A 20,489-nucleotide genomic window follows, 5' to 3' on the forward strand; every position below is an offset into this window, starting at 1 on the left:
TTCCTGATAACAGTTGATTAACTGACGCACCGGCAAACAGGAGCGTCTAGATCTACCGAAAGCCAAAAATGGGCAAGACCATCTTCACTCAACAGTACCAGCAAGACAGAACCTTGCCAAAGTGGATACTCCAGTTGAATTTCAGTTGTCCGCTGATAGAATCTACCTGAGGCAGGCGGTTTGGTGGCCATACCTCTGAAGAAGAATCCCACAGTCAAATGGCGCCAGCAGCCCACGGGAAAATTCTTCCGTTTCAGGCAAGCCTCCAAAGGAACAAACAGCTATTTGTTTCGTGCAGCACAAAGTTTCGTTAGCCCTGTTCTCACTGACTTGCATCGGGATGCTGTCAGCGAAAAATTCCAAGAGTTTTCTTAGTGGCATCTTCTGCGTTGTGATAATTGGGTGGCGGTCGCTGGGGCTTGAGAACTGCCCATGGAGGCACAACAGGGCCGGTCGGGAAGCATCCCTTTGTCGGATTTGTCCCAGGTCTTCTGAAAATACAAGAATAAAGTGAAAAGGTGGGGTAACCTGCTTTTTGAGAAATGAATGACTAGTGTTTATACCCGCGTGGCGACCAGCTGCCACATCGATCGTTTCGTTCAGACAACGCTACCACAACATTGAATATCAATCGTCACAGCAATAAAAGTGTTGTTTGTATATGCAGGGCTCCTTCACGGCTGCCAGCGCGCTACTTCCGAATGAGTCACAAGAGGTGCCGCTCACCGGGGGTTCCTCGTCAGACACGATCTCCCTTGTAGGTTGTCCTCAAAGTCGCCGAATGTGTCTCTGTTTGGGTCATGTGTTAGCTTGTACAATCTGTCGTCGAACTGTGTGTTGCGGTGGAGCACGTCATGTCTCATTGTCGGGACGTGGCCGCCGTAACCAGAGGGCATACAGCTTTTCACGTGAGTCTCTAGCTGGAAGCATGGATAACAGATTAGATGAGTAAAGAGTCTTCAGGCACGTGCGTGACTCTGAAATTATTCTAGAGGAAGGAAAGTAGGGCTAAGCCACATCAGTACTGCTCTGCCAAGATGCACCTCTGCGACACTGCAGATGGTCGCACACCCTCATTGAATGGATAAACTGCCGTACAGGCAGCTTCAGCTTGATCACACGAAGGAATAGTGTGTTACTGAGGAAGATTGAAGTGCATGTCTGACCAAGTTAGCGGACACGGTAGGCCACAGAACTCACGCTGTCCTAAAATAGCCCGTATTCTCATACATAACGCTGACGTCGATGACTCCTGGGATACGGAATCCAACTGTGAAAGAGAAACAACAGGCATCGTTATCTAGATGTATATTTGGATATCGGACTGGAGATTACAAGCGTCTGTGGAGACTCCATGGTGAGCTATTCAATGGGGAAGCTGTGTTACGGAACTGGTCGATCAAAGGGTGCTGGAAACACAGGTGAACTGGTGGCAAAGGAGCGTTTCTTCTTGTCAAGAGAAGGAGGTATGCATGCTTATCCTGCGATTCCGTTCGCTTGAGAGGTGCCTAAGCATTAGCGCGGCCAACACGTTCAACTCACCAGCACATTCATTCACGAGCCATATTTCGATGAGGAAAGAAAGAGATTCACGTGTCGAAGACACGGGAGGACGGTGTCGTCATGGAAGACTTGCCGGGTCCTCGTGGATACTTAGAACCGTTTTTGTACAGACCTACTACTTACGCCTTGAGTCATATCAGCGGTCGATGTCCGATATGCATTCAAGTCTCGAACGCGTAGCTGCGAATCGAGCATTCCAGCTTTGACTGCTGCTGTAATCTTGGCCTGAGGACTAGACGGGAGGATGCCACCTCCATCGGGTTTGTTAAGGTTGTACGTGACTGGAAGCATCCTGAAAGCCCAGGTCCAACGCTTGCTTCGACAGAAGGTAAACCTGGATTTTTCTTCACTTTTAGGCGGCTCTTCACTTCAACCTCTATCCTGTGACGGCGAATCCTGTGGCGGCGAAGTATCCGACAGGGGGACGCAAGTTTTTCTCTCTGTAATTTTCTCGCTGCTGATCCGTACCTTGCCCTGGGCAAGAGACCATTTAAGATTCACGTAAATCCGAATTCTCTGTTGTGGAATGAATTTGTGGACGTGCAGGCAGGAGTTTGACACCAGGGAAACGCAGTGAATGAACGGCCGCAGTTCATTCAAAGAAAGGTATTCAAGGCTGCGTTGGCATCTTCGCGGAAAGACCGCTCTACTACAATGCATTTGCGTTAAACGGGGCTGCGGCTCAAAAGCCCATGGCATGTTTTCGGTCGGGGGGGGGGGGCGACCGCTACGAGGGGCCCACAAGACAAATGACGCGCCGCGAATCGAACGAATTCGTGCTCTTCTCCGTCCAATATTACACTCCCGCAAAAACTGTTGGCGAAACTGTCGGTCGCTGAACCTGGAAACGTCTCCTTGTCTCGTGACGACCAAGTTACAAATTATAGTAGTAGTTGTAGGAATGGTAGAGCAACACCGCTCCGTGCAGATCAGCACAGGTAGTTACGGCGGGTCTGCATCATTTTTGAAGAGCGAGGGCCAGCCAGAGCAGTGTGAATTCCGCGCAGAAATCTCCGTAGAGCTCAGCGGTCTCGTATCGGGTACTGCACTGAGTCGACAAGTTTGTTTGCGCGTCACAGCATTCCGCATAAGCTTCCATTTAGTCCATTTCGTCCTCAAAATGCTGTCCAAATCAGCATTCAAAAGAAGCCCTAACTCTGTATAGCGGTAATTACTTGGAATGAGGCCACCGCCAGTTGTGAGTATGAGCCGTCAACATGCCAGTTCCATACATACCCGGTAATTGAGTTGTATTACGACACCGCATTCTCACTGCCCAGAAGACTGCCAAGTATGTGCCGAGCGAGATGTTCCGCAAAAGACAATTTCCGTTTGCAGCAGTTTATATAAAAAAGGCATACATGGTACCTGGAAGAATGGTTTGTTGCAATATCCCGCCACTCGTTACGACGATGAGAAACGGGCATAATACATGACTTGTCCGAGTCTTACGCATGTCATGAAAACAGAACTCTGCGCGTGATGAAAGGCTTCTTGCGAAACACACATTCAAAGCACTATAACAAGAAGACGACCGGCTCACCAACTTCACTTCTTACGCGCTTTGCAACCTTTTCAATCGTGAATTGTGCAGTATCACTTTCGGTTGACTCATGTTTTCCACTTCACAAGCTGCTTTCTGCTGACTATTTCCCATTCCTCGTTGCTGTGCAAGATACGGAAAGAGTACTTCAGTGTCAGATGAGAGACGACGGCAATTACCGAGACGGCTATACTCAGCGTTTTAACCCAGTCTGCATTTAATAGATACACAGGGAGACAGTAAGACACTATTACACGACTTCGAGCTTGAGAGGGGACAATCCAGAAAGCACCGTTGGGCGAGTTTTTTCATTTCCACCAGACAGCATGGAACTGCTACCGCAGATAGTTCTTCAAAGTGGAATTTCTACGTGGAACACAGGAACCTTTTACGTCCTTTGCAGAATAGGATCCTGATTACAGAGGAGAGAGAAGTCAGTATCAGAAGACGCAGTAAAAATCAGTCTCCGACAACGTTGCAGGCGGACGTAACTACAAGCTTGTCTTGCAGATGACAGACAACTATTGGCTTCCTTTGTTCCACCGGATGGGGCTCTGATGTCAGCCTCAAAAGCATCTGTTATGCTTATAAGACAGATGAGAGAAGGACGTTCTGCGTTGAGATTGCTGCAGAGAGCCACTTCCAAGGTATTTCCCGGAACGCCGGCATTCTACCGCTGATACAATTTCTCCTCTGATGAGACCACAACACGCGACGGTTATATTGGACTTAATTTTTCCTTCAACTTTTTACCCGCCTGTGCCACTTGAAATATTTTTCGAAGACAAAGTAAGAGGAGCACACAAACACAGCGCAGACAAATGGAATCAGCCTGTGTGTAACAGCTGTCGTGCCCTCCTATTCCCACAAGCCTCCGTGGCCCTACCGAAGAAGAGCGAAATCTCGTTCAGGAACTTCCTCCAGAGTCTCTGTGCCGGGACTCTTGAGATGGGCATAGCAGTCTCCAGTTTTACGCCCACGGACACACTGTTCGAGCTGCATGCCTGATTATACGAACGAAGATGAACAAAATACACGCTGCAGGAAGAGCGGGGCTCGACAGGGCGCACTGAGGGTTGCCTAGTCTGTCATTAAGCCTGTCGTTGGTTCCATCTTCAGGTCTGGTGAATAATCCGTCTGTTTGAGTACTGCGGCTCACCGTGTCACCCGGATAATCCCTTTAATCAAGTGCGCGGCACCGAAGTGGAAAACCTGACAAAATTCCGCTTTCCCCTCCCGGCACCTGTCTCTCACAAATTACTCATCTTGCTAGCGTTCTGAACGGTTGTTTCGCGCTCTCTAGCTTCTGCCGCCACCCCAGGTCCTGGGTTTTCTGCACGGCTGTCGGCTCCAAGGCGCATGAACCACTCGCTTGCCCTGGGGGTTTTCATGCGAACCCCCAAAACGACTCAGCTCTCCGCATCTAAATGTTGCCGTTGTGTACCTTCTTTCTTTCTGCCTTCCCTCCTCTTCCACTTTTTCGGTGGAGGTGTTCTGCTTCCGCCTTCTGTCTACTTATGCATTCACTGTCTCTCTCTCTCTCTGCGGACGGTGTCCGAGGCCGTTCGGTTTGGGCAGCCCTAGTCCTGGCGCTTGCCAGGCTGGTTTTCTTTGCGGGAGAGCAGCTTCGATCGTGGGTAGAACCGCCCTTATTCCATCTTTTTCTTGGACAAAAAGGGACATGTCCAAAAGACAAGCTTTCCCGATTCAAGACATGGGGACTGCGCGCGATATCTTTCGTCTACTCCGGCGTTACTGGTACGCCGATGCAGCAGCCCAGCCAGCTTATCGAGTACGAACCTCGTCTTTCGTGTTTGCACTGTTTCCGCTCATTTCGTGAAATTCCCTTCTTCCATCGGGCTCTTCTGCGAAACATTGCGCTCTTTTCCAGCGTGAAGTTTTACGTGTGGACACTTTCATGTGGAATTTCATCTCCGTCCTCTTCACCAGACTGCAATGCTCCTCGCTTATGGCCTGGACAGCTCGCCGAAATCTTGATTGGAACTGTCCAGAGTTTTCTCAATTGCGGAATGTGAAGTCTGTCGTGTCGTGTAACGGGTTGGGTCTCGAGGGACAAGGCTGTCATCTTTTGTGGAAAGACAGGGTTGCCCGGGACATTCTCTGCCGGTGAATCTTCCGGGTACATCCGGGCCTCTCGCCAGCTTACGTTTACTGTCTGTGCTGCCCGATAAAGAAGCAAGAACATTTCTTCGTGATTTTTTTCCGTGCCACCGTCTAGTTTCGAATGAATTATATGGTGTGTCTACAAGCTGGAAGGGCTGAGCGAAAAACAGCCTGCCTACAGTGAGGCTTTTTGGCGTCCGTTTCTCCGGGAGCCCCACCGTCCTGGAGGAGTTTACTTCAATTCAGTTCCTCGCTGCGACTATTTCATTTCACTTTCTCAGAGGTGGAATACCGTGGTTTTCCAGCCCTCTGGCATGAACAGGTTTCCTATGAGTTCCGTCTTGAATTTTCCATGCAGCTTGCGCATCTGTCCTATTACCTTTCCCCCCTCGCCTTCAGTGCACACGAGAAGACAGTTCTCAATAGGAGCCCGCCCGCAGTTGAAGAGGAGCGAACTATATTGCTGTGGCTCCTCGCCTTACGGCTGCATGCTCACAGGCTCAGCGGGCAGATGCGCCGGCTCACTGATGCTCTATCAACCACCGTCAGCAGAACTCCCTTTACAACCGGTGGATTCGAAAAATTCGACAAAGCCGAGGAAAGTAGACGGTTCTGGCACGTACGAATGTTTCAGTCGCTCTGATGGAGGGAACTCGCCATAGGTCCAGCTTGTCGGCAGGGAAGAGCGATTTGCAGAATCGCGACGTGGAGGATGTGGAACTTGGGCAGATGAGGGACACAACAGGAGAGTTGGGGGAAGAACGCAGGCGCCTGACGAAAGACACGACTGACGATTTGGGAAATGGAGATACACCCACGGGACAAAGAACTTTGGACGCTATGGAAGAGGCAAGCGCCTACTCGTCGCACTTCACGGAAGAGGCGACATGGCAGAAGGGATTTTGCGGCCGGCTGCGGGAATCCGTAGATGTGTTTGTGTCCGATATTTTCAACAGTGAAACGGACTTTCACACCGCGTACACGAATGCAAAGACACGGATAGCAGGGATGGCGAGCTCAACTACGACGCGGAGTGAAACAGCAGAGGGCATCAGCGCAAGTCAGTACCTTCGCTTCTTTCCTCTTCGCTTCAGGGAGGGGGATCTAGAGACGGAATACGGACAGGTTTGCGGTCAACTGTTCATTGGCCGTGACTTCCTTGTTCTTGTCTTCACAATTCTCTTCATCATCCCGACAGCCTGGTATCTTGGCGACTACTGCTTTCAGTCCATCGACCTGCGTGAACACTCCTATAGCGCCTGGGTTGCGTTCCACTCCGCCTGCGGGGTCGACCTCCTTGTCGGACTTGCTTCACTGTTATGCATTTTATTCCCAAGATTCTGCCCCTGTCTGCGCAACCACTACGAAGTTTTTTCATACGCCATCGTCTTCCTGGTAGGCACACGAAACTCTTCACTTTTTTCTGTACCGGCTTTTACTTGCAGAAGAAGCAGCAAGATCACCCTGTTTTCTTGCATCATGTGCTACCGAAAACTTTCTTCTGAGTCGGCCGAATCAAATCTGCATGCTTTGTCACACCTTATTACGCCTTGACGGCGGCGCCCCGGTGATAGGATTCTCTAGTGTGTCTACCCACCATTACATATCCTGGTCATCGTGACCTGTACTGATACCTCCGCTCTCTGTATCCAGCGTGTGACTTCAGACAGGTGGATCCACTTCCGCGCGCAGATTCATACGTCTACTTTTATATGAGTACATTTGTATACGTGGACGGATTCAGGGGACACCGCCGTGTGACTCCCCCGTCGGCGACGTCTGCTTTTCGTTGCAAGCATGTTGTTTCCTAGACATATCAACAGAAAAATTTCATTTAGAAGGACTCCTCGTGTTATACACCGATCTCCACATTCTCCGCTTGCTCACAGGAGGTTGCTTCTGGATCCGTCCGTAGACGTGGCTGAACTCCTAGTCATAGTTGTAGACACTCTGTGCGCATTCCCTCCAGATGTGTAAATACATGAATATACATTCATATACATATATAAATATATATCGAGTGATGAATGCCTTTGGATTTCCCTTTTTGCACACATTTGGCTGCCCCTGAATACAGAAGAGCATTTGCGTTGTGTATTCCTGCAGTGGATGACCGTTCTGATGGTTGTCCTAGCAACATTTCCACATCTGGTGGTTGTGCCAGATCCCATGGAGCTTCTGTTCACTTCCGCGCACTACGACTTGGCCGCAGAAATCAGGAAACTCTCGCCGATCTGTCGCATGATTCAAGGGAACGAAGACCTCTTCGAATACACGCAGGCCCTCAAACAGGATAATGCAGATATAGGCGCAGCAATGACGGCCTGCGCGAAGAACCCATCGTGCGTCACGGGAGCTTTGGAGACCGTCTCTCTGAATGCTGCGAGCTGCGCCCAACAGCTGAAGATGATGGGTAAGGCCTCGTCTTCGCTTGCTGTTCTTTGAAATCCTTTTCCCTGTTCCGTTCCGTTCTTTTATGGATCCAGGACGCAGCGCATTTCGCCTGGCCTGACGCATCACAAAGGTGGGATGGAGACATTTTTTTTAATGTTCTTCAATAAACAACGTTCCGGTCTCTACTCTGGGATCAGGGTGCAGGGGCGGGCGTTGCGTCCATCGTGGTCTCTTCTAACTCGCTCTCCAGTGCTCTGTGCGTCGCTCTCCAGGCGAGTTCAGTATATAGAGGCGGGCAGCGCTCTGCGACACGACGGTTTTCGATATCTCGAGGCGCCGGGCCCATGTATGTCTTTTCCCACATGTATTCAAGCCTTTCTGTGGTTTATGCGGCCGTCTGTGTTCAGCGGGACAAGGCGACGTCGGTTCCCTCCACGAGGCTCTGTGGCTCCCGTTTGCGCTCTACGTAGTCCACGTGAAACAGATGCTGCATGTCTTCAAGGTCCCGATTATTGCCATTGGCCTGATTATCGTCCACTTCGGAACGGGCATGATGTTCATGGACACCCTGTCTCCGTCCAGGACCAAGTTCACCCTTGCGCTCCACATCGTTGTCGTTCCCATCTGCGCACTCCCGTTCATTCTTTTGCAAAGGAAGTACCCTTCCATCGTTCCGCTCCAAGAATCGTAAGGTCCCAGAATACGGGCGACGAAAAGGACTGAGACACCCGCCAAACCCACCGGCGACCGTCCTCCGCGGCCAGCTCACCTCCCCTGCTCTGCAAACATTACCAAATCGCACTCCTTGTGTCGCAGAAACGGACGGATCCCGATGCAGAATTGACAGTGACTGAACGCACATAGAGTCACCTTCGTATATTGGAACACGCATCCTTACAGAGACAAATCCGCCACCTGTGTACCTGTAAATGCATGCAAATTCACGACTCAGACCATTCGCATATATAGTCATATCTCTGTAAATGCGGGTTAAAAGGACTGGCGCCGGCAGTTGTTATTTTCTCAAGTCAGGAGATTCTGCCCGCCTGCCTGGTGCACGCGAATGTGTGACTTTTCCTTCAGGTTCCTATTCCTCTTTGCGTTCACGTTCGTGGCGATAGCAGGATTCGTTGGACGATATGCGCAAGAATTTCAGCATCGACTTCTCTTCTGTTCATGGCGCGTAAGGCCCCGTTCCCGGAGTCAGTGTGTGTCATCTTTTTCCCCTTTTCCACAGTTACAGTGTCAATAGCAGCCTCTGTTTTGGCGGATGCGTCTACCGATATTCCGAACATTATGTTTGTGTCTGGTCACACACGCGCGGCAGTCGGCTCGCGTCACGTTTCTGCCGTTTGGCGACTACATTTCTTCTTGCGACTTGACGGGAGGCCAACGGGAGATTGCTCGGGCATGACAAATAATACCCTGCATGGATATCCATATGCTTGCCCACATCTGTCCACCCACGCACATGGAGGTGTATGTCTATAGGTGCTTGCGTATGTGCGTAGATGCCTCTGCCGATCTGTGGAGACCCTGGACTGTAGGAGATCTAAAGCCGATGCGTTTTGCTCGGCATTTTTCATGTTCTTTCCTCTCTGTGGTTTCCAGGTGACCAGCAAGAAGCTGACGGATTTGAACGCCAGAATAAAGAGCCAGAAAAAACAGAAGAAGAGCTCGACTGCTGTCGAGGAATTGATCTCCCAAGTCAAAGAGGTGAAGCAGATGCACATGCCTTTTCTTCTCCGCTGTCTCTCTCTTAATGTAGCCCACACTTCAACGTCCACTTCAGAGGCATACGTGGGACATGATTCCGGCACTGAATTGTTCAAGTGCTTGTTTCCTCGCCGCTTTGTGTATCTGCATCTATCGGCCGGCTCTCTATATAGCTGCATGCCTATCTGCATCGACTCTACCTGTCCATCTGCAAGATATCAATTTCATATCTGCAGTTGGGTTGCTCTACGTGGATACGACTGTGCGCGCATGTGTATGTCTCTTTCTTCGCGATTAGCTCCAAGCCGGCACTTTGCACAGAGAAGAGACATTCCGCCAGTGTGCATAGCAGGGGGAAGATGCCTGTAGAGAGAGACAGGAGTATTTTGTTACCCCTGCTTTTTTTTGCTTTCCTGGACAGTGTCAGACCTTGTGTGGTATGGCTCGAAGCCGGGGCCGTCGCGCAGACGTTATGGAGGAGTTGATTCAGATGGAGAAGCTTCTCGAAAGGTAGGTGCCGTTCGCGAAGTCGGCGTCCCATATCCGTTTTTCGCGGGGTTTCCTTCGTGTGGAAGCTGCGCCTGTGCACATCGCTTCGTTTTCATTTGCTTTTGGGTCGTGTATGACCCTACGTCAGCACGCAGAAGAGATATATGCGCGTTCTCTCTTTTCAGGATTCTACCGAGATGGCGAACACACCTTTGTGTCGCTTTTTTTTTCAGAATCCTTGAAATTCTTACCCAGACCGAGAACCTCTACTCCGTCCATTTCGCTGACACGAATGTAAGGGCCAGCAGGAGACGCCGGAAACTCGATGTGGCGTTCGAGACAGGAAGCTCTCAGTGGAATACGAGGTTTTCTCTCAGTCCTGGCTTTGACCTGTATCCCTGTTTCGAGTCCCACCCTGCACCTCTCTCCATGCGGGCGTGTCTATGGCACCACGCCATCTGTCTCCTCTCTGTGCCAGTGGCTCACGTTGACAGCAGATTGCTCGGCACTGTTTAGACTCCTCCTTGGGTAAAGGGAGCTTGTAGAAACATGGGACTGGTTGCACAATGTGCAACGAGAGAAGGCTATCTTCAGTTACCACTCCGTAACCCATCTTTCTCTGCATGCACATAGCTCCTTACTTTCTTCCTGCCGCTTTCCCAACTCCGGCCCGTCGCTTTCGACAGGCACATGTACCATTGTTCGCCTTCCTGGATTCTACCAAATGCCCGACGTGCACCCTTGCATACACTCGCGGTTCTGCCGTAGCACATGCCCCTGGGTATTTTCCATTCCGGTGCTGTCGGTCAATCATTGTCTGGGAGCTTTTACGACAAACAACGATTCATGCACTGCCAACTGAAATGCGTGACAGTCCCTGTCTCACTTTCTGCGTCTTCCCATCGATGTCTTTTTTCGTGTGCAGGAGGTTCAGAGACAGTTCATTGAGTTGTACAACAAACCGGAGAATGCGATACGCGACGTACCGCAGCGGAGCGGGAGCAAGAGCACTCAGAGGCACCTCACTTCAGGCGCCGGTTCGATGGCATCAGGTCCGTCGCATGGCGCGACATCAGGAGGGCTTCAGCTGGGCAGCGACACGAGCATGCTCGTCACGGAATTGACCGCCGGTAGTCCAACGAGGAGCTCGTCTAGCCCCGTTGTTGGTGAGTGCGCATGCAACTTTTTGGCCCGCGATGATACCAGAGGGGACTCGAATTTGAGAATATCTCGAAAAGCGCTCAGAACACGAAGGGCAGCAGGAGGGAGGGGGGAATGGAAAAGTAGACTGGGCGGGTGCGTTCAAGACAGACCGGCGCGCTGGAGAGGGTCGGACAAGAGCGGAGGCCCTTCGACTTGAGAGTCGAACCCTATACGACTTGAATGCCTGAAACAAGACTTGAAGTGTTTGAGAATCAGGAAACGTAGATCCCATAATTGATCACTCTCACCTGCGTTTCCGCCACATGAAGAATCTTTGCCGCGTTCAAACACCGCCCGTCGCGGTTTGAGGGCTTCTCTGCGGCTTGCTGTCTCTCGGAGCCAGAGGGCTCTGCTCTCCACCTTCGCGCGCATCGTGTGCGTTTGACTCGTGCGGTAAACAAATGGAGTTTTTAGAATCCTGGGAACTCTTCTCGAATGTGTAGCAGGGAGTCAACAGTGCTTGTTTCTTCCTTTTCGTCTACGTCCCCCTCGTGCCTTTTTCCGGATCTCTCCACGCGTCTCAGTCGCCGCTCTGCTGATTTTCCTTTGCAGGCTTTGAGTTCGGCTCAGGGTTCGAACAAATTAACAGTGTGTTGGGCGAGAACGGGATGCCGGGGATGATGTTCAAGAATCTGCCGATGCCTGAACACACCGCGGCACTCTTGACCTCTGTGGGTGTCGACTGGGACTTCGACATGCTGCATCTGAACTCGCAAACGGAGAATGTCATCGTCGAGGTCGGCTACGCCCTGTTGTGTCGCCTAGTTCCCGACCTGGGGTGCGAGGAAGTCCGCCTCATTCGCTTCCTCCATGCCATCCAAATGCAGTATCGCGACAATCCGTATCACAACAAAATCCATAGCGCCGAAGTTGCACACCTCACAGAATGCCTCACGCGCATGCTCAACGCCCAGAGGAAGTAAGCGAAACGGCAGTCGTGTGTCCGAGCGGCAAACGAAACGGAACTGATGAGCTTTTTCCACGTGCAGAGCAGCAGACAGATGAAATAGAGAATTCTCGAGGCAACCCGCACAGTCTGGTTTTTCTCTCTGCGCTCTTGCAGCATGAACTCGATCGACAAGGTCACCCTCACAGTCGCCGCGCTCTGCCACGACGTCGGTCATCCCGGAAGAAACAACCAGTTTTTCATCAACGCATTCGATCCTCTCGTAAGGCACTAACCAAAGACTCATCTATATCTATCGATCTGTCTATCTACCCATCTCTACCTATTTATATCTACCTATCTATATCTATCTCTCTGTATCTACCTAAATATTTCTATCTCTCTATCTAAATGTATATGTATCTATATTTCTATCTATATCTATCTATATCTATATCTATGTGTGTCTACCTTTTTGTGTGATGGTTGAAGGGATCTGTTCAGATGCACATCTATGCATGTCTTTCACTGCGCACAGCCACTCACGTCGAACCAATCGGAGAGCTTTAGAGCCATCCTAAGTGGGGAAGAGGCGGGTGCATTTGTGCAGTCAGATGCACAGATCGTTTCCGTGCTGACAACGCGCCCAGTTGTGTGCGGGCAGGTGGAGGTGGACGGTTGTGTGTGGAGGAGCGCGGCACCTTTGATTTTCCTTCGCGATTGCATTTCTCTTAAACCACATCTTTCAAACACTGGAGTTTGTTTTTCCATGCTCTGCCACCCTCAGGCAGTTATCTACAACGATGTCGCTGTTCTTGAGAACTTCCACAGCTGTTTGACCTTCCGAACTCTCGAAAACAAGGACCGCAACATCTTCGCTTGCCTCGATGAAAGTGTAAGACCCGCAGCAGGAACTGCCTTTTGCGTGCACGCAAGTCCGCGAACACGGGGGGGAGGGGGGGGAGAAAGGAAGAGAAGAGACTTCCAAGAGTTCTCCTTGCTAGCTGTCGACCCAATCTATCTGAGTCTATCTGTATCTATATCCATATCTACTCCATCAGTCTAAGATTCACATACATATTTATATGGAGGTGGATGGATGTGTACAAAAAATGCTCTTGCCTGCCTCGGTCTATCCTTTGAAAAGGGTCCTGCTTCACCGCATCTCGACTGCGCACATCTCGCCAGGCACACCCCAGTTCTGGCAGCGTATTTGTGCGTCCTCTTTCTTATCCATCCGCTAAACGGTGTCCTCTTTCGCGCTTCTCACTCATTCTGCGTCCAGAGCTTCCGATATATTCGACAATACGTTATTGAATGCATTCTCGCGACCGACATGAAACAACATTTCGAGAGTCTGTCGCGTTTCCGAGTAAGTCAAGCCTTTCTCAGGATCTTCGCAGAAACCACCTGCGTAGCGCGTCGTTGCGCTCCCATCAACATCACGCCGGCTCCTGCTTCCCTTCGTACTCGCCTAAAATTATTGAGATACATATAGAGAGAGATACATCTGTACATGTGTTAGTATACGCATGTATATTGGTGTATATATTTGGCAGCTTGTAGGCACGCTGGGGTGCTTCTGATTACACGGTTTTGTCTGTGTAATTTTCTTTCGTCTGTGCACCTCTCGTTTTTTCCACGTCTGCGTTAATCAACAGATGTGTCGATACGGGACGACGTGGACGCATCTGGAAACGTGGAAGTGCATCGAATGAACGCCGCTGCATGCATAGTTTTCTCCACCCGTCCTCGTGTTGAGGCGTTGGCCTAGAAAGAGACACCTCATTTTCTGCCTGCACACATGATGCTTCGCCTCTTTGTCTCACACGACGATCGGGATGCCCGGATGTGCGTTTGGGGGAGAGCAAAAGCTCTGGCGTGTCTGCACGGTGGTGCCTTTGTGTTTCCTCTTCCACGTCACTGTCAGATTCGGCGAAACTCTCCTGAGTTCAACTACGTTAAAAACGTAGAGGACAGGTGGTAAGAAACGAGGGGATATGCCGTCTTTGATTTCCAGTACTTCTTGTGTGCGTGCGTTTTCTGAAAACATCTGGTGGTCCTCGTTTCCATGAGCACTTTCTCTCCTACTGAATCACGCATTTCGTATTCCGACTCGGCTGTCGAAAGCGCTTAGACCTCACCTTCCCCTTCGCTAGAAGGGAAACTATCTGTATATATAGGGCGCCGCCTCCACCTGGAGTCATACACAGCCGTGCATGCGTCTTGCCCCTTTTAAGCCTTCTGTCCAAGCCTCTGTTCGGCGCACCGACTTCTTACAGAAATACATTTATGCAACATTTACGTGCATTATGTATTTCACATACCAGGTGTATGCATGCCTTCGAGTGTTCGTGCCTATACTCGCCTTGTCCCTACTGTTCAAATGTTACCTCAATTACCCATGTAACGATTCAGACACAAAATCTACGCTTATTTATGCATTTTCAAGTGCTCTCCACACATGGACGTCTTACACATGTGAGAGATTCCTGTTTCAGCGAGAATACCACATGCTTATGAGTTGGTCTGACCCTTATGTCTCTTGAAGGTTCGTCGCGAGGATGTGCGTGAAGGTGGCAGACATTGGACACGTAAGTCGAAGTTCCGCCTCAATACTCTTTTGGTCCTCTCCCTGTTCAGACGAAATCCTGCAGAGAGTTCCTCTTAAGTGTATGTATACGCGCGTACATTCATATTTACTGATAGGAATGTTTATTTGTCAAACCACATATGTTCTATTTATGGATTTTGTGGTGTCGATGCAATGTCCATCTCTTATCGTTTCCCCTTCGAGATTTCGTGGTTTCCCCAGTTACTCCACGGTTGACCTTGACTTTCCTTTTCTGCTTGTACATATACATGCATGCCCACACATGCATGTATATGCATATGAACATGTATGTGCACATATGCTTACTTACATACATATCATTTGTAGAGAATAAATGATTGTGTTTTTCTTTCCAGTCGTGCGTCCCATGGAACCAGCACTTTGAGTGGTCCTCCCGAGTGGTGGAGGAGTTTTACCTACAGGGTGACGAAGAACGCTCGAGGGTGAGTGGAACGAAAATGTCCACATAAAAAAACTTTCTATCTCTCTTGGTGTATGTATAGATCTCCGTATTCATACGCTTCTCCCTTCGCGCTACGACATCTATCTAGCTATCTGTATATATATAGTTACATGCCGATATATAGGAAGTCACATGTGTGCGGCACATCTATCCATGGCACACCGAGAGTTCCATATATGTATGTGTATACATATCAGTGCAATGAATGCAATACATGTATAAGCTTGTGCGACTATACGTATTGGCACATACGTTTGTATCGATGTAAATGCACTGAAAAGATTGTTTTGTGGCTCTGCGTCACAACACAGAAAATGCGTGGCTAGACATATTGAGCTTGAACAGTAAAATGTCTGTTTCTGTCCATTGCGAGATGTAAAAAAAGACGACCGCTTCGGGATGAAGATGTAGCCGCTGCGTGTCAGCATACTCTTCCGGTGTCCTCGGGGTCTGCGGCCCAGTTTCTCCGTTCTCTCGACTTTGTCTGAGAACCCGCATGTCTGGGCTATTTCTGTGCACATCAAGCGCCAAGATTCCTGTGTGCGTTCTTCAGAACATGCCCGTGTCGCCGCTCTGCGATCGCGATAAGCATGCGGACATGGCAAAGTCACAAGGGGGATTTTTGGAGTTCGTTGTCAAGCCGCTGATCAAAGAAATCGATGAAATCGACCCGTTTGGGCGTGTCCGGTGCGTGTTCAAAAACCTTGCGAAGAAAGGACAGCACATTCGATTTAAAGACGAGCGAGGATTCTGGCTGGTCCACCACGCCCACCCCCGCCCCCCTTCAGGGCGGTGATGCCGATCTGTGTAGCTTCTGATCAGTGTGACTTTTCTGGGTTTTATCAGACCCAGAAAACTCTTACACGTTCCGCCTAGGGTGCATCCGGTGGATCCGAGTCTCTCTCGGAGTCGTCGAGTCCTCCAATGCACTATTTCTCATTTCTGAAGGTTGAAAACTCCTATCGCTCTTTTCTTGTTAGTAACCCCGCCTCCTCCCCGACACCCAGACACGCAGCATTCAGAAGCGCTGCCACGCTAATGTCTGGATTGTCTGTGTGTCTCTAAATCGCGCTGCACACGGATATGACGTTGCACCAGCATGTTTCTCTCTTTGTTTTGAATGCGCCTTTTCCAGCTCGGATATCTTGTCGCATATTGAGTACAACGAGAAGAAGTGGCAAGAGCTGCAGGAGTCCGGGACAGAGGTTGTGTTGGTGAGTCACACGAGCGCCGAAGCGGCGGATCGGAACACGGTGACGACCTACGCAGTGCGCAAGATCGCGGGGATTAGTCACCAGCAGTCGAAGACTGCGACGTCGAAGCCGAGCGCGGCGTTCTTTGCACCCGACCAAGGCCTCCGATCAGCGAACAGCAAGATGATGCTTCGCACCATCGGTTCGATGCCGGACGTGATTCGAAAGCACTTGCAGGAGGCGCAGAAGGAAGAGGGCGAGGGCGAAGAAAAAGCACCGGCCGAGGCGCCCGCGTTAAGTCAGGGGGCCTCTGGGGGTCAAGTGGCGCCAGTAGCGTCTGGAGCGAGGAAGGACAGCCGCGACTCACAGACGTCGCGCCGGGGCGACAGCGCCGAAGAGCGCGTTTTGCCTCGGCCTCGCCGGTCGCACGGCAGTGGCGGATCGTCTCTCGTCGGCGAAAAAGTGAAGGAGCGCGTGAGTTTCGCAGACAGCGTCGTGTCCCTGGGGCGCCGCGGACAACGCGGCGCTTCCACCTCCACCGACGGCTCCGGAAGGCTCGACACCAACCTGAGTCTCGCGTTCACAGCTTCAGATTCGGCCGCCGGCCTCGACTCGTCCCGGGCGTCGGACGACAATGCGCGCAGAGACAAAGGAGAGCTAAACGCAACCGGCAGCCGCACTTCGACGAGCAGCTCGGGCGGCCGATCGCGCGAGCTCAGCCTCGAGGAAGCCTCGCACACGGACTCGGGATCTTCCCCCAGGGGCTTATTATCTTCATCTGGCTTACGCGTCACCTTCGGGGGTACGCGTTGTGGAACTCGAAACCATAGACAGGGGCGGGGGCATCGGAGAATCTTTGTGTGGGGCCTTAGGGCCTCTTGCTGGGGTGTGGGAGATCTGAACCGGATGTGAGGCCTGAAGAAGTTCGGAAATGTTACCGCTTTCTTTTATGGACGTTTCAGAGGGAAAGAAACGACAACGATTTCCTGGTGCAGTGGGTGTGCGTTGTCGGGTTTGGGAGGACTTTGTGGCACTGTTTTCGACATTGGCTCTTCCACGCCTCGTCTTCGACTCATCCCGACGAACGAAGGTTTTGGGTTTTGGTCCTTGCTCAGTCTCTTATCGTGGAGTCCAGTCGAGAGAAAAAGGGCCATCTCACGGGGACTGTTAGCGTGCCTTTTGCGTGGTGTTTTGCGTCGTTTACAGATTTATCGGAGGAAGACGATAGCGAGGATGCAGATTCGGACGAGTACAAATCCGTGAAATCCGAGCGAGAAACTTCGGGGGCTTCTGAGAGGTAAGTAGCCTTCACCTGAGAAGGAAGTCGAATTCCTAAACAGATACGACGAGGAGGCACACCGCCTGCGTCTCTTGTTCAGCGTCTCTAGCGTTTCGGTATTCTTGCGGCGGATGGTGTTTCCCCTCCACAGCCTCCATTCTTTTTTTACTTGCACTTGGACGGCCAAAGAGGGGCGGCAAAGTATCGCAGTGCGAAGTCGATTCCACGGACAAACCCCGTGCTGAGAGCTGAAGATGTTTCATCTCACCGTAGTTTTTTTCCTCGACAGTCAGATGGCAATGCAGCAACGCGATGTCACCCGATGCTCTGCTGCGTGCGTACCTCTCTACTTGTGCCCTTGTGTCGGACATGCTATTTGCATGTACGTATATCTGTATAACTACACCAAGTAGACAACGCATGTAAGCTGTGATTGTCTGCATGTACATGTGTGGAGATCTGAATTGGTGCATGGTTTCTTTTCCAGCCATCAATCGCCGGCCGGATCATCCCAAGGCGCACCGCCACGACTCTTCGAGACGGCGGTGACGATGAAGAATCCAGAACACCACGCGTCTCGGAAGCAATAATTCTTCTTCGTTTTTTTGCTCGTTATGCGAGCGCCCCTGAATTGTTTTGCACATTCTCGCGGCCTCCTTGGCCCTGACTTTGACATTTCTCGTTCCGGTCTGCGTCTTACCGTCGTGCGTTCCAATGCCTGTCGGAGCAGCGTCCATTCTCCCTGCTCGGCGGGAGTCGGGGACGCAGTCCTAGGTTCGTGACAGAGAGGAAGCGTCTGGGAGATGGAGGAGTGCCAGCTCTTGAAAAGGCTCATGTCTTCCAGCAATTCAGTCGTGGCAAAGAGTCAGACTGGACTTGATCGAGAAGAAAACGCAGCGCAAGATTTAAAGGCTCTGTGAACGGCCTGTGACTTCCCCAATAACGCAGGATCTGTCGAAGCAGGTTTCTCGCCCGCGTATCGCTGTATACGTTTTGATTCGACATCTCTCGCGCAGCCAACTGGACGGCCTGTTGGTTTGGAGCCTGCGCTCGAGCAATCGCATGGCCCCCGCGTTCGCCTGACTCGTCCTTTTCACAGCATGAATCGCCTCTGTTGCGCGGCGAGACTCTGTCTGCGTGCGTTTGCGTCTTCCCATCGTCTGTTCCAGGCGGTGTATCGAGAAACCTTACAGTTTTCGCGCACGTTCACAATTTGTTTTTGTGGAGAGAAGCGGTTTGTCGCGGCGCGCGAACCGTTTCGCGAGCGTTTCTAGACTGGAGAAAAGCGCCACGACTTGCCCATGTATCCCCCGCACTACCTCTTTCCTGTCTTCGCCTTCTACACACCGAAACCCAGTCTTTGGCCGTGAGCGCCTCACTGCTTGCAGGCTTCTGACGGGCAGACAGTCTCTGCTCCCTCTCGTTGTTCCAGCTTCTCTTGCCCGAGAGCCTATCATAGCAGTGGGGGCGAAGCCCAAAACGGGGGGAGTCGGTAAAATCCGTCTCCCAGGTTTTGCTGGAGGGCCTTGCTGTGTCTCACACAGCAACGCTGGCTGGTGTGTGTCTGCAACGGAGATGATTCATCTCTCCGTGTCTGTGTTGAAAAAGTCTTCGTTTTCTGCCCTTTTGCGTGTGTCGGGGGAGCTGCAGGTCTGTGGGCGCCGTCTGTGGAAAGGGGTCAGGCAGGTATCGCGCTGTGGGTTCCTCAAGGTGCCTTCTCGCTGTGCCCCTGCTGTTTTTTTTTCCTGAAAAGGAAAGACTGGCGCGAGTTGTGTTTTGTGGTCGCCACTCGTTGGAGCAGGTGCGACAGCGTCCATTTTTCTGCGACCAAAGACGCGAGGGAAGAACCTCTTTCCTCGCTTCCCAACGTTCAACCCCAGTTTTCCCGGTCGCCCGCTTTTCTTCTGCTATTGCAGAAAACGGAAATGTTGTCGCGAGACACACGCGTCTTTGTGATTCGCAGCGAATCCACTTCAGCCACTCTGAGGCTTCGCTCCTCTTTCTGCTGTTCTATGTTGTTCCCTTTTCTTCTCATCGTCTGCCTGTCCTCCTGTTTCTAGTTCTCTTCTTTTTCGGTGTTTCTTTTCTCTCTCGTCTCCTCTTTTTCCGCCGTTGATGTTGCCTATCTTCTGCTCCTCTTCTCTGCTTGCCTCGCTTGTTCTCTCTCTTCCCGCGACGCAAGCTTCAGACGCCGCCCTCGGGTTCTTTCAGATTTTCACAGACGGGGGAAGTGCCTCCTCGAGAGGACCGGGGAACCGGTAGAGAGGAAACGCGAAAGTGTATACGTCTACGGACAAGGGGTGGCGAACCATGAGAGAGGCAAAACCTGAGAAAGAGAGAAGTGCACTGGGACTAGCCTTGCAGACAAAAAGCCGAGACAGATGGAGACCCAGGCGCCCTTCATTCTGACAAAGAACGCCAGGGAACCTGTGCCTCTTCCAAGCACAAACGCAACACCTTTAAGACAAAGTGACAAAGACGCTGACCCGCTGATCTGTATCTCGCAAATAGAGTCGTCTCCAGTATCCTACGATCCCGCTCGGTCGGAAGTCACCTTCGATCTGCGTCTGCCCACGTATACACACACATTATGCTCGAATTTGGTGTACACAATCATGCGCGATAACGCACTCCCCACGGATACATCTCTTCTTTGTCGATCCCTCGGTTTTCCCTGTGTCTTCGACTTCCTGTCTCGCATAGAACCCTCTCTCGTTCTGCAAGGGCAGGCACCAACTTCAGCTTCTTGCTGTCGAATTCACAGCTCTCCGGTGTCTGTTCATCGCAACCTCTCTTCACCTGCCTACTTCAACCTGTAGCCATCTGCCAATCTTTATCGGGATTCTACAGCTATCTATTCCATGCATAATATCTATTTATGCATGCTCCTTTACACTTGTCAATGTCTATCTGCGTTTTGTACAGTAAGTACTTGTGGACATATGTTCTATTCAAGTATATCTATACATATATGTAGATATATATATATGCCTACATATATATATATATATATATGTCTATG

General features: G+C 51.0%; 2 protein-coding genes across 2 annotated transcripts; one reads left to right on the plus strand and one right to left on the minus strand.

The window, feature by feature from the left end:
- Window positions 1–128: 128 nt before the first annotated feature.
- Window positions 129–3,657, minus strand: TGME49_224845 (hypothetical protein). Its single transcript, XM_018780066.1, has 2 exons — window positions 1,687–3,657; window positions 129–920 (listed from the first exon to the last, which is right to left on the minus strand). The coding sequence occupies exons 1-2, from the start codon at window positions 1,852–1,854 to the stop codon at window positions 723–725; spliced, it is 366 nt and encodes a 121-aa protein (XP_018635960.1). The 5' UTR covers window positions 1,855–3,657; the 3' UTR covers window positions 129–722.
- Window positions 1,911–19,358, plus strand: TGME49_224840 (3'5'-cyclic nucleotide phosphodiesterase domain-containing protein). Its single transcript, XM_002366117.2, has 19 exons — window positions 1,911–6,625; window positions 7,337–7,643; window positions 8,032–8,311; window positions 8,708–8,807; window positions 9,236–9,340; window positions 9,762–9,850; window positions 10,063–10,123; window positions 10,755–10,995; window positions 11,585–11,951; window positions 12,096–12,201; window positions 12,706–12,813; window positions 13,204–13,290; window positions 13,849–13,901; window positions 14,470–14,512; window positions 14,889–14,975; window positions 15,549–15,682; window positions 16,131–16,990; window positions 17,395–17,485; window positions 17,955–19,358. Exons 1-19 carry the CDS (start codon window positions 5,873–5,875, stop codon window positions 18,055–18,057), a joined length of 3,975 nt encoding a protein of 1,324 aa, XP_002366158.1. The 5' UTR covers window positions 1,911–5,872; the 3' UTR covers window positions 18,058–19,358.
- Window positions 19,359–20,489: the final 1,131 nt, after the last annotated feature.

Source organism: Toxoplasma gondii, chromosome X, assembly GCF_000006565.2.
Source record: "Toxoplasma gondii ME49 chromosome X, whole genome shotgun sequence".
NCBI lineage: Eukaryota > Apicomplexa > Conoidasida > Eucoccidiorida > Sarcocystidae > Toxoplasma > Toxoplasma gondii.